At 45.6% G+C, this 13,820-nt stretch overlaps 1 protein-coding gene across 1 annotated transcript in view; it reads right to left on the reverse strand.

Moving 5' to 3' along the window:
- Positions 1 to 13,820, reverse strand: part of GNS (glucosamine (N-acetyl)-6-sulfatase) — a 187,851-nt gene that overhangs the window by 14,909 nt on the left and 159,122 nt on the right. Inside the window, exon 12 of the mRNA XM_069229138.1 lies at positions 8,580 to 8,690. Coding sequence (XP_069085239.1) covers positions 8,580 to 8,690 — 111 coding nt within the window. The remainder of the gene's footprint in view (positions 1 to 8,579; positions 8,691 to 13,820) is intronic.

The following is a 13,820-nucleotide window of genomic DNA, read 5'->3' on the forward strand; positions in this document are numbered from 1 at the left end:
ACCACTAGAAAAAACGTTTTGATAGTCAAGAGACGCAGAGAAAATCTGTGTAAGGCTGGAAGGTGGAACACATGAGAACCGTCAGTACCAGATTGATGTCCCATTGGGACATCATGAAACGGCTAGGAGGGAACATGTGTTGGAAACCTGCTTGTTGCAATACCACATGGCAGTGGTGTAGTTTGTGTACACCTGAACCAGCGTTCCCTTGATAGACAGGTGGAAGGCTTTCAATGCCAAGCCCATCAGTCTCAGCTCCACAAGGCTGATGCAGAGCTGGGGTTCATCTGGAGACCAGAATCCTCTGATCTCCACCTCCCCCACGTGGCCGTTCCAATCCAGAACTCACTACTGCCAGCTCTAAGTGTGGAAAAAAAAGAGGGGTCTCCCATGGGCCCAATCACTGTCAGTCACCACTGCAAATCTTTTGCAGTCTTCTTCGAAATCTGGAGCAGGTTGGAGAGGTTCCCTTGGTGCTGCCCCCACAGGGATCCTAATACTGAGCCTGCATACGCCATCTGCCATGCTTCAGCAGCAAGATGCAGCTGGCCATCAGACTCAGTAGCCCCAAAGTCAGTCACGAAATCCAAGATTGAAGCTGAAACAACGTGATCACAGCCCGAACATCCTGGACTCTCCATTATGAAGGATAGCTGCAGGACTATATTGTATCCATAATGGCTCTGACAGAAGGGAGCGCTTGAGAAGGAGTCGGTGTGACTTTGGTGTGTTGATAGTCAAACCCAGCGAGTGCAAAAGGTTTGCCATAGTCTGGAGTGGGTGATAACTGCCTGTGGCAAGCCTTCCTTCAGCAGCCAGTCATTGAAGTAGGGATAGACTTCACCTCCTGTTCTCCGAAGATGAGCTCCAACCACTGCCATCGTTTTTGTAAACAGCCAGGGGTGCTGGTAAGGCCAAAGGGGTGCACAACTAATTGGAAAGGCTTGTGGCCCACTGTGAACCGCGGATAATGCCTGTGGGCTTGCAGGATGGGGATATGAAAATAAGCGTTCTGCAGGTCTAATGTTACCATCTAGTCTCCAGGGTCCAAGGCAGACAAGACCTGAGCCAAGGGGAGCATCCTGAACTTCTCTTTCCGTACAAAGGCATTGAGAGGGTGCAGATCTAGTATACAATGGAGTTCTTCATCCTTTTTCAGCAATAGAAAGTAGTGTGAATAGCAACCATGTCTTACTTCTGGGGCAGGCACCCTTTCAATGGCTCCTTTGGCCAACAAAGCCTGCACTTCCCAACAGAGCAAGTAAAGATGGTTCTCGCTCAGCCAAGGGAGGGGTTTCCATAAATGGAAGAGCATAAACCTCCTGCTCAATTTGAGCACCCACTTGTCGAGGTATATTGCTCCATTGGGGCATGTGGTGCTGAATCCTGCCACCAACAGGATGACCGTGTTGGGTAAAGGGCTCACTAAAGTGGCTTAGAGACTGCATCAGCCGTAGGGGCCAGGACTGTATGACGCGCTGGGCATGACTACTGTGTCCATTTTGGGATTCACGACCCGTCCATTAAAAGGCTGGGTAGCCTGCTGACTGGGGGTAAGGCGGATGTTGTAGATGAGCAACACACCTAGGAGAAGAAATCAAAGTAGAGACCCTACTCCAACAGAGTGGGCTCCACCAACTAAAGAGACAGCATGTTTTTTCAAAAAACTGCTCTCACCCACTAATCGTGGCATGGTTCATCATAGGGCTATTCTTGGGGTAGGGTCTCTACTTTCATTTGGTGTCCTATGTGTGTTGCTAGTCTAATGATTGGGAAGTTGGATAAGGAATGTTTGCTCTCACCCCTTTATTAAGTGAGTGGATGATATTGCAGATGTCCATGGTGCGCCTGACCAGTTCACACATAGTAAATTGTCAATGGACTCTGGGTTCAGATACCTTAAGGCAGAGCTTTGGCATTTTACATTTTCAGGAGTGGCGAAAAGATCTATCGTTGGAGTCTCCAAAGCACTGGAAGTACCTGTGTCTTGGGAGTGGAGGTCCCACTTAGAGACTTGTTGATACATCCTGCTGAGCATGTCTGTAAAACTGTTGTCCACTCCCAGGAGGGGTTCCACTACCAGGTGAATCTTATTGTGAGTTGCCTAATACCAGATTATCTGTGCCAGTTGATGGAGCTGAGGAGTTTGGGTCCCTGCCTGCTTCTGGATGTAGAACATGGCTGTCATGTTGTCTGTGTTTAGGAGTACTGTTTTTCCTTAGAAGTGGGATAAAGGTAATGAAGGATAGGCTGATGGCTAAAAGCTCCAGGTAGTTGAGGCAATGGCCCTGGTGCTGAAGAGCCCTAGTGCCTTCCATTGTCATCTGGTGGAGGTGAGTGCCCCACCCTACAAGAGATTCATCAGTGGTGATGGTCACCTGTGAAAGGGTATCTAGGAGCGGCCTGCCAAGCACAGGTTGTTGTTGGTCCACCAAAGGAAAGAAGGCTGGGACCTGGTTGTTACCAACACTACAGCCTTCCAATGCCTTTCTGCTTGTACCCACTGTCATTAGAGGCACTCTTGTAATAGGCACATGTATAACATAGCATTTGGTAAAATCATTATGCACAAAGTGATCATTCTTAACAGTTTATTAGAGTACAGACAATGATGGGATGGTGTGTCTTGAAAAGAGCGAGCAGCTGTGGGAACGCCATCATCCTCTATTGGTTGTGCTATGCTTTGCCTGTTTCCCCATTCAGAATGCAACCAAAGAAGGGTTGAATTTATTGGGGTTGAGGAAGCAACTTTTTCTCACTGACGGTGAAACTTAGGCTGAAATAGAGACACCGCTAGGTGAGTGTGTACTAGGCACCGTTGTTTGGTGCTGCTCTTTACAAGGCAGTCCTTTAAATGTGGAAACACATGAATGAGGTGTCTGCGCAGACGAACTGATACAACCGCCAGGCACTTTGTAAACTCTCTTGGAGCTGCAGAAACTCCAAAGGGCAAAACCTTCAACTGGCAGTGTTTCTCCACTTACCACAAAGTGTAGGTACAGCTAGTGAGTTGGGTTTATAGGAATGTGAGAGTACGTCTTTCAGATTCAGCACTGACATGAAGTTGACTTGGTGTGGCAGCAGGATAACCTCCCGTAAGATAACAGTGTGAAAGAGTTCAGAGAAGATGAACCTGTTTAATGGTCAGAGGTCAACAACTGGTTGGAGTGAATCATTCTTTTTTGGGGGTGAGAAAATATGAGCAGTACGCCCCTGCTCAGTGCTGGAGTATGGGTGCTAGTTCTATGGCACCCTTTGCTAGTAACGCTTGCACCTCTTCCTCCAGAAAATGAAGGTAGTCTGAACTCTGTACATGACGGTGTAGTGGGATTTTTAGAGGGGCTGTGTAAATTTTAAGGCAATGCCCTAAACGCACAATTATGAGGACCCACTGCTCCAATGTAATGCTTTCCCACTACAAAAGGAAGTGCCTTAATCTTCCCCAAACATGTGTAGTGCTATCAGGGGAAGGAGAAGTCACTGTTATGTAGCAGAGGAGGCCCATGCAGAGCCACCCCTACCTCTTTCTCGCCCCTTTCGTCTAAAGGCACCCCCTTGAAGAAATTAAAGCTGTTAGGAGTACTCAAAGGGCTACTGGTAATGCTGACAGGTAAGTCTCTGCCCCAAATCCTCTTGCCTTTTACCTATCCTGGCATGCTGCTTGCACAAAGTAGGCTGAGCTACCGTGGGGTGCCCACAGACACTGCTATGCCTGTATTCTTTTTGATTTTCTCAAGCACCTAGTTGATGTGAGGGCCAAACAGATACTCACCATCAAAAGGTACATTCAAGAGGTGCTGTTGCACCTCAGTCCTAAATCCTGAGTCCCTAGGCCAGACGTAGCTATAAAAGACAACACTAGTATTGATCCCTCTATCTGCGGTGTCTGCCACATCAAATGTTAGCACTGCTAATTGTTTTACCCTCAGCAACTAGCTCTTGTCCTCTGTACAGTGATCCTCAGGTAGGTGCTTTATGAGCTCTTCCATTTCCAACCAGCTGTAACAAGGAGTCCCACCAAGTTCGCCATTTGCCAGTTTGTGGCTGTCAAACGTGCCATCTGCTTCTGTGCAGCATTAATTGTTTTGGACTCCTATCTAGGGGAGTAGTATCCCCTGTGGCCTTTGCAGAAGCCCTGTTATGGGCAGTGTGCACCACCAGAAAATTCAAGACAATGTGCTCACAAATATAACCTGGATCTTCTGGGGCATACCTTTTTTTTTTTTTTTCTTTCAGGAAAGTCATACCCTGGCATCAACTGGATTCTTAAAGGAGCCACTTTTGGACTTTAACATCAATATCATCATGCAAAGATACCCAACCGATCACTCTGTCATGGATAACATTTCTATGAGGAAGTTGCCCTCAGCCTCTAAAGTATGGAGCTTGACAAGATAGTACTTGGCAACCTGCATACGCTGTAGTATCATTCATTTGGGATGGTTTAGCAGGGGATGGCTTGAGATCAAGCTCATCCTGTTGGTTCACTATATAATCCTCTCAGGGATCATCTCCCCCCGGAGGCTTAAAGGGTTCCTCATAGGCGTCCTGTGGGTAGTAAGGACCATATGGGTCGGAGTCAGTATCCTGTGCTTCAGGTGGAGGGAAGTGTGGAGGCAAAGGACATGGTGGAGGAGAAAGACTAGAGGGTGGTTATGGAAAGGGTGTAGGGCTAGTCGCCATATGACTAACAGTTTTGGGTCTTGATGTAAGAGGATGGTACTGAGGTTCTTCCTTGAAGGCGAGGAGTCCTGTAGCAAAGGTTTTGCCAGTATTTTGCCGATGTCCAGATGAATAAAGAGTTTCTTTTGTTTTTCGTCCAGGACACCGGCAAGGTTTTCAAAGATAGAAAAATTGACCTTAGCCTTGGCGGGACCTTCCCTGCCTGTTGGTGGATCTTGCGGGTCGACTTCAGTTCCAAGTGGGGTATGTCGACAACGTGGGATCCAGCTGGTGGTGGGTTTGATGCAGAGTGATGTTTTTCGGTGCCAGGGCACTGAGCAAGCAACAGAGCAGGATGAAATTCGGTACCCTTGGGTTGGGCTTTGCTCTGCGTCAAACCAAACAAAAGTCTGGGGTGTAACAACCAGAGATGCAGGTCCTGAAGGTATAGACCGGTTTGGGCTCAGCACTGGGCTTGATGCCCAACTCTCAAGGAGCTGGTGCTGTGCAATTCTAGTTTTTCACCCCGAAACTGGCACATGCTGTGGTGCTGGTTCGAGGAACTTGACCTCCTTTTCAACATCAGAGGCCTTGGACAGCAGGGCCTTGGTGTCTACTTTCATCAAGCCTCCTCCTCTTTGGTGCAGGGATCACCTCAGCCATGAAAATGTATCCTTTTGCGGCACAAGACAAGGCATGCTATGCTTTGCAGGATATCTCTGCAAACTCTTGGGAAGAGACTGAGGTGCAGACCTTGTGTCAGGCCCACGGGTGTTTAGCATTGCAGTTAGGATGGAAATTTGAGCCATAAGGCAATTCCAAGTGCATTTTCCAGCAAAATGTAGACCGACCTCAAAGGAGAAGGCAGCTCGTGGCTGAAATACGTCGAGCTATGTCCTGCTTCAATCATCACTTCCAAAGTCCTATTGATATGAATAGAGAATTTCTAAATGCAGTATTGTTGTTTTCATCACAGGTGTGGAAGAGGGAGCTGCAGAACCCAAAAACGAACTGGGCAAAAATAATAATGATGTGCGCATTATGCTTTGACTTCAGAGCATTGCTTCTGAACGTCCGAGACAGATGGCAGAAAAAAACAATCAGAGGTGTCGTGCATTTCCTGGTGCATTCTGGATTATGACAGGAGTTGCATCGTGTCTGTGACTAGAATTTCTTAGAAGTAAAACAAGTAACATTAGATGGCAGGAGTATGCAGAACATATGTATTTACAGTCACACATGCTACAAACCCATTGTTTCATGTTAAGAAATTTGGCAAAATTGGAAGCGTCAGCTTGACACTTTACTATCTCTCTATGCTTTATTTCATCAAGATTATTTCTGCCAGTTAAAAGTTGTGTAAACAAGTGCTCCTATTTTCTGGAAAAACTGTGCTTACAAACATTGTATGGAAAACTATTTTAATATACATAGTTCTTTAAAAAACGTGTACAATGTGGACAGATCAACACATTTTTGCACTACTTATGCCCAAATAATTTGGGTATGAGTCAGGTAAGTGACCAAATAGTTTTGGAAGAAATATGGTGGTCATTCTGACCCTGGCGGTCTTTGACCGCCAGGGCGGAGGACCGCGGGAGCACCGCCGACAGGCCGGCGGTGCTCCAATGGGGATTCCGACCGCGGCGGTAAAGCCGCGGTCGGACCGGCACCACTGGCGGGGTCCCGCCAGTGTACCGCGGCCCCATTGAATCCTCCGCGGCGGCGCAGCTTGCTGCACCGCCGCGGGGATTCCGACCCCCCCTACCTCCATCCAGATCCCGGCGGTCGGACCGCCGAGATCCGGATGGCGGTAGGGGGGGTCGCGGGGCCCCTGGGGGCCCCTGCAGTGCCCATGCCACTGGCATGGGCATTGCAGGGGCCCCCGTAAGAGGGCCCCTACATGTATTTCACTGTCTGCTGCGCAGACAGTGAAATACGCGACGGGTGCAACTGCACCCGTCGCACAGCTTCCACTCCGCCGGCTCGATTCCGAGCCGGCTTCATCGTGGAAGCCTCTTTTCCGCTGGGCTGGCTGGCGGTCTGAAGGCGACCGCCCGCCAGCCCAGCGGGAAAGTCAGAATTACCGCCGCGGTCTTTCGACCGCGGAACGGTAACCTGACGGCGGGACTTTGGCGGGCGGCCTCCGCCGCCCGCCAAGGTCAGAATGAGGGCCTAAGTTACTTAGCTGTAACTGCAGTTGGTATCTTTCACAGATTCTCACTGCTGAACATTTTCAGGTTGCCAAGAATGCAGCACAATTGTGTCTTTCACATAGCAGGATAGGACTTTAACAAGTCTGAAATGCTGAAAGAACAAGTTTCTACCTTCGTTAACACCGCATCCAGTCTCACACCTGGGGAATTTTCTAAGGTGAGGAATCTGCGGTTAGAAGTCTCTATCAGGAACAATGCACTTTAGTGGCTAAATCACCTAGCTGAAAAAGACCCAAACTTTAGCCACCATTCTTCATATTTTGTAACCCATATCATGTGTATAGAGGTCCTCTCTCAGAGCTCTCTGCTATATCTTCGTAAAGCTTTCACAACCTGTTTTCTGCTGTTGTTCTGGGTTAATTAATATCCTTTGGGCACTCTCTTCCTGGACACTATTGTCTTATTGATGGGTAATGATTCAAGTGTGTGAATCGATGAATGATAGAATGCTGGGGAATCTTCTTATATATCCCTAGGCATCCCCACCTTGCTAACAGAAGTAAAAGTGAGGCAGACAGTGACATATACAGTATGTAAAACATTAAATAACAATTCAATACAACATGCAAACATCTCACAGATGTATTTTGCTCGACTATTCACTGGTCAATCATGCATACAATGTGCATTCAAACATGATGTTTACAGCCTTTTCCAAGTTTAAAAGTGAAGAATAACTTGTAATTTTGCTCTATTAAGTGTGCCCCTAGATATCTGGAATGCAAACACTAGGTTCGCCGTCTGAATGCCTTTCTGCATGTGGTGTTCGACAAAGCAATTCTGCATGATTTCTTTGTAAACTGCTTGTATCTTTGCTCTCCAATTTGATGCCAGGACAAGGACCTTATGAATATTTTTTAACAACTGTGATTTTCTCACTGTACAGTAATTTACATGGAAATAACTGTAGTTCAAGTACTTGTTTTATCTTTACGTTTTTAAAGAACGATAGTGTTCTAGTATTTCTATTTCATGAAGATGGAAAGTTCTGAAAAAAATGTAATTATGTTTATACAGTATCTTCTGAGGAACTGTTTTGACTGTAAACTTTTTGTGCTATTTAACGTTTAATAAAATATTTTAAAAATACAGTGGTGCGATTGTCATTTAGTTTTACAATCCTAGTATTTTAAATTTAAGGTATTGTATCAACAGACAAATTCCAAATTTAAACCATTTGGCATCCTCGCTGTGCACTGTTGGAACAATGAGTGGATTATCTCATGCAGGACAGCTACCAAACCTACTGTAGGCATGCAATAACAAAAATAATTGGTTGTGGTATAATGTCAAAACATCCAGGCAATTATGTGTAGTCTGCAGTATAGAAAGAAATGCCAAATGGTTATTCAAAGCAGATACTTTTTGCATTAGGCTTAGTTAACCTTGTTTTCAAGAGGTAGGTATCACTACACTGATGTATGACAATGTGTGAACTGAAGGAGTCCAAAAACCTCAAGTCATCTAAATCAACTCATACATGTTGGTACAGTAGGAAAGACAAGTAACTTGTCTGTTGCAGAACCTTGTGCACCACATCTAATTCATGTATTTAAATGTTAGCACAGCCCACCAAGACCTTTATTCTCCTGATATTGAAACAATGAGTACCACTGAGCTGGGCAATCAGACATGTACATTGTTGTGCCAGCAAGTGCTAGATCTGTATAACAAGTTATTATTAAAAGTTAACATACATACCTCGGCATCATCAAACTCGCAATACTGGAGATTAACCAAGGCACTAACAGTCCGTACGCAGGCATAGGTGTTATTATAGGAGTCTTCACAAACGCAGTCTGGGAAGCAAACCTACAATATGAAATGTGAAAAGGTCCCAGTCTGGAAAACATTATACATAGCACTAACGGGATAAACATCTGAAGTCCAACACCCCCCATGCTTTTAAACTACCCAAGTTAGCTGTAGGGGAAATTTGCTATACTGCTTACTCTATTAATTGAAATGTCAAATAGAAAATTATATTTTGATAAGACAGTATTCTCATTCAATTACATCCAAGTTAACAATCAGTGGAACAGTAAGTTTGAAAGCACTTTTTGGGCATGTTTCCCCCGGTGAAGATATTTTCATCAAAGACATACTTTCTGCAAATATTCACACTATGAAATTAATTTGTATGACAGTTAGCCCTTCGAGAAATTAGCTGCGTAGAAAAATTATACAAAGAAAAAAATTACAGAATTTTCAGTGCAATATTTTGCACATAAGATATGGTTTAGGAACATTGTCTTAGGCAACAGGAAACAATTAAGGCATTTCATCAGATTCCTGAGTATATATATTCTAACATGTCCTAAATATAGTTAATACAAATAATATTTTGAGTTGTTTTCTTTCAAATGGCAATCAAACAAAACACACTTGGGTGTCTTCAAGCACTAACGAAAATGTCACTTACCTTCGGTAATGCCTTTTCTGATAGACACTCTATCTAGCCGCAGATTTACCACAGAATTACCCAAGGCGTTAGAATTCTGCAAGACAGCAACATGGGCTCCCTTGCACATATTCACAAAGCACTACTGCCTGGGCAGTCAGGTATGTCGACATGGGCATCTTGCCCCTTCAGTCCTGAAGGACTTCCTCGTGTGAAATTGGTCCGCAGACCCACCTCCGGGGATGGGATTGCTTGGGTATCTAGTCTAAGGTAAGGAATCTGTGGTTAGCAATGCATTGGGCCTGTTAGAGCCCTATTTACCGGATTCATGTGGCCGCCATTTTGGTGGGGCCGCCACGTTAGGGGATCAGCGTGAGGGTTGCGCTCTAGTGTTTAGGCACTGCGCAGCCAGCGATATGCTCACCAGAACCGGCTTTTTAAACATGCCCATGTGCTGGCTCAGAGCTGGTCGTTTTGATGCGGGTCTTGCAGATGAATGCCGCTTTTATGGGCTTTTAACAGTTGTGTGGGTTTTAAAATTTGCACGGAGATTGTGTTTTATTGAGGGAAGAGCCAGTTAAAATAAGGGGATTTTTGCGTGCATTGGGCCTGTCACAGCCCTATTTACCTGATTCACAAAGCAGGCATTTTGGTTGGGGCCGCCACGTTAAGGGACCACAGTGAGGTTTTCGCCCCAGTGTTTTGATGGTCGCACCGCCGGCAATGTGCTTACCGGCACCCACATTTAAATGCACCGCTGGTGCGCCACAGGTGCGCCTAAGGCAAGCCCATCTGTGCTTGTCCACATCCGGATGGGGCAAGGGGCCAAGGACGCTGCCTGCACAAACACAGATTTCCAGCAAATGATTTACTCGAGAGAGTCTCTGCTAAAATTACAATGGAAGGCGAAGTGTAGGAAAGAGTTGGAAAGGGAAATGGAAGTGTTGGACCCTGAGGTGGAGGGTGAATGGTGCTGTAAGTTATGCCAGTGAGGGAGGGCACCTACTGGAGAATGCATTTTCTGGGATTCCAAGGACAGAACATATAGGAAGGTTACAAAGGTTGAAAGAGGAGGTACGCTATGCATTGATTAATGTGCGCTCGCTCATTAAACACATTATGGAAATACAGGAGCTGATTGTAGATGCACATTTGGATAGTTTATTCCTTACAGAGACCTAGGCTAAGGAGGACTCTGGCCCTCATTTTGCGATAGGGTACAACTGTAGCGAGACTTGATAGGGATACACGTGGGGGGGGTTTAGCAATTATCTTTAGAGAGCAGTCGAGCTGTGTCTTGAACCTGTTTAAGGGTTGCAGGGCAAAGTAGTGAGATGGGGTGGTTTCAAATCAAAAACAGTCTGTAGCTCTGGCGGGCCTCCTGATCCATTGCTCGCCAGGACTTAATAAGCAATTTATCTCAAATTGGCACCAGGTTTTGGAACCACACATTCTGCAGGGCAACCTTACAATTCTGGAGGACTTCAATTAACATTTAGAGAACGTGACTAATAGTGATACCAGAGTGTTTCTGGATTTCATGAGTAATTTTGACTTTAACCAGCTAGTCAAATTCCCCTACCCACTGGGCTGGACATACGTTGGATGGGATCTTTTCCAATGCAACAACCCTGTCAGTTGAGAAGTACTCTTATTTCAGCTGGACTGACCACAGTGCGGTCAAATTTAAAATGAACTTCACACACAGAGCAGTAACCACACCAAGCTTGGTGAAGAGTTTCAGGAAATGGGGAAAAATCCAGTCGGAGAATCTTGCAGTAGCACTTGAGCAGTATAAAGATGCGAATCTGAGGCCTGGACACCATACTAGAGAACTATAACTGGGCGATAGCGGCAATTGAGGAGGTCGCCCCACTGCAAACTGGTAGGTTTGTGGTAAAGAATAAACCATTGGCCCTGTGGTTCTCAGATGAACTTAAGGACTTGCAAAGGGAGAGCACAAGACTGGAATACCGCTGGAAATGGTCCCTTTCGATAGAGGAGAAAAATGCACATAGGGCGGTGATCCTCGAATACAAATGTAACATCAACAAAGCCAAAGTGGCGTACTTCTCTCAGAGAATTTATTCTGCCTTCAATACTCCCAAAGAGCTGTTTAATACAGTACCCACTCTAGCAACGTCACAGATATACCAAGTATATGCAAGGATTTTTGCAACAAGGTAGTTGTATTTTTCAAAGAGAAAATCATAAAGACCTATGCAGATTTCCCTGACTATTCCCATAATTCTAGCATGGTATGGACAGGAGAATGGGGGGATGGGTCGATGGCGGAGCAAGCCATCTCCGGAGGACTACCTAGTTTTTCCCTGTTACACATCAAGAGTTTATTAAGTGGGTTAATCTCAGGTTCCCCGAAGACCTATGTTCCCCATGAGTTGGCAGCTGGTTGCAGATCTAATGGTTGAGGCCTTGGAGAAGGTGTACTCTCAAATTTTGGAAGCAGGGGAATACCTTAACAAGTGGAAGGAGACAGCAGTTATTCCTCTGAAAAAGAAGTTAAATGGGGTTTTGAGTGACCTCAATAATTTGCGTCCGATTTTGTTGTTGCCTGCTCCTGCTAAGATCTTGGGGAAACACCTGAACCAGGAATTAGCCCAGCATCTTTTGAGCCGCAATCTCTTAGACCCTTCACAGAACGGCTTCAGAAAGAATCACAGTACCGAACTGGCACTTATAGCAACCACTGACTTAATTCAGATGCAGGGAGAGGCAAAGCTGGTGCGCTCTTTCGGGTTTCAAGTGGACTCCTATACAGATGACACCTAGATTATGATAGCTACTGACAAACATAGGCGAGAGGTGGCGGACAGATTTAGGAGGTGCATGTTAGAAGTCAGCAAGTGGATGAAAGACAATTGGCTGAAGACGAATGGGGAGAAAACAGAGATCAGGGTCTTTGGGATGGATAATGCGATCTGGTCCAGTTGCTGGTGGGCCAATACTTTTGGCAGCAGACCAGTGACAATGTCTGCAGTTAAAAATCAAATGAGCTCATGGTAGTGGTTGTGACTGCTCTGATCACATACCGTCTTGACTATTGTAGTGCTCTTGATCTCATTATCAACAAACTCTCTTTAACTTCAAACTGTTTAGAAAGCTTTGTCTTGGCCAAAATTCTTTTCGGCCAGGGAAGGTTTGAGAATCCTCCACTGGCGGGCGGTGCAGAAAAATATGCCCTTTAAATCCCTATGTTTGACCCACAAGGCTCTTCACCTTCAGGGTTTGTCACATCTGAAAGCAGCCTTTAAATGGTATGTTCTAAGTAAAGCCCTATGATCGGCAGGAGGGAGAAAAGTGGAAATACCCAAGAGCAGAAAAGCTAGGTGGGGAGATCGGGCCTTCTCTGTGGCAGCAGCAAGTCTCTGGAATTCTCTCCTCACAAATTCCTGCTTAGTGTTCAGGAGACAGGCTAAAACCTGGCTATTCTCAAATTAGTACTAGGAAAGCAGCTTTCTCTGGCGGAGGCACCCTCCTCACACCTGTCCTCTTTCAGATCAGTGCTTTGATGCATTTGGGTTTTATGCGCTTTATAAATACCTCAAATACCTAGAAGTCTCTATCAGATGAATAAGTTACTTACCTTCGATAACGCCCTATCTGGTAGAGACTCTGTCTAGCTGCAGATTCCTTACTGACCCACCCATCCACCTCGTTCTGTGGACAGATTGCTAGGGACAGTGTTATTACCCTTCTAGGGTCCCAGTTTTCCCCACTTGTGGTCAGTGTTCCTCGTGGGTCTGCGCTCCTGGGGTGGAAATTTGATGAAAAAAAACTGACGTCAGTGCGCTGGGGTGGTGCCTACATAGGCACTGCCCATGTCACTTTCTGCGTGGATGATGCCACACAGAGCCAAAAAACACCACCTACCAACATGCAGGGGCACTGCTCAAGAATGACCCCGGGGATAATTCTTAGGTAGAAGACTATCAGATAAATCTGAATCACCATTGCCATTGGTCAGTGTTTTGTAATGTAGCATTTAGGCCAAAGGTTTCATTTAACACTAAGCCTTATTCCAATACAGCATCTTGGGTGAGTAGCTGGGCATATGTACCACAAACCGGCCACCAAAACTGTATTAGAAGAGAGTCATAAATTAGGAAAGAAGAAACCATGTACCTCTATCATTTTATTAATATAATTAAGATGGTTTAGAGTTTTCAGAATTGGGTTAGATGCAATGTTAAGGCTTTCTCTCTCTTTACTACAGACAGCAGTATACAGCACAACTGATACATACACAAACAAGATCACATGCCCCAAGAAACCACATACAAAGTGGAGATGACAAGATTTTCAATTTCTTGGTGTTAAGTAACTAAATCTGCCTAGAAATGACTTGGAGTGCAGAGGCATAATTCTGGCCTACACTGGTAATAGGGCCTTTAATGATGCATGCCCGCTTCAGTAGTCATAGAGGTATGAGGAGACGGGTGTGCCCAACCTCCGCAGATGAGATGCGATCACCACCATCCCCTTTTTGAACCCCAGAGGTGCGCTGGCCAGGCCAAAGGGAA

The sequence above is a fragment of the Pleurodeles waltl genome, chromosome 4_1 (assembly GCF_031143425.1).
Source record: "Pleurodeles waltl isolate 20211129_DDA chromosome 4_1, aPleWal1.hap1.20221129, whole genome shotgun sequence".
In the NCBI taxonomy this organism is placed as follows: Eukaryota; Metazoa; Chordata; class Amphibia; order Caudata; family Salamandridae; genus Pleurodeles; species Pleurodeles waltl.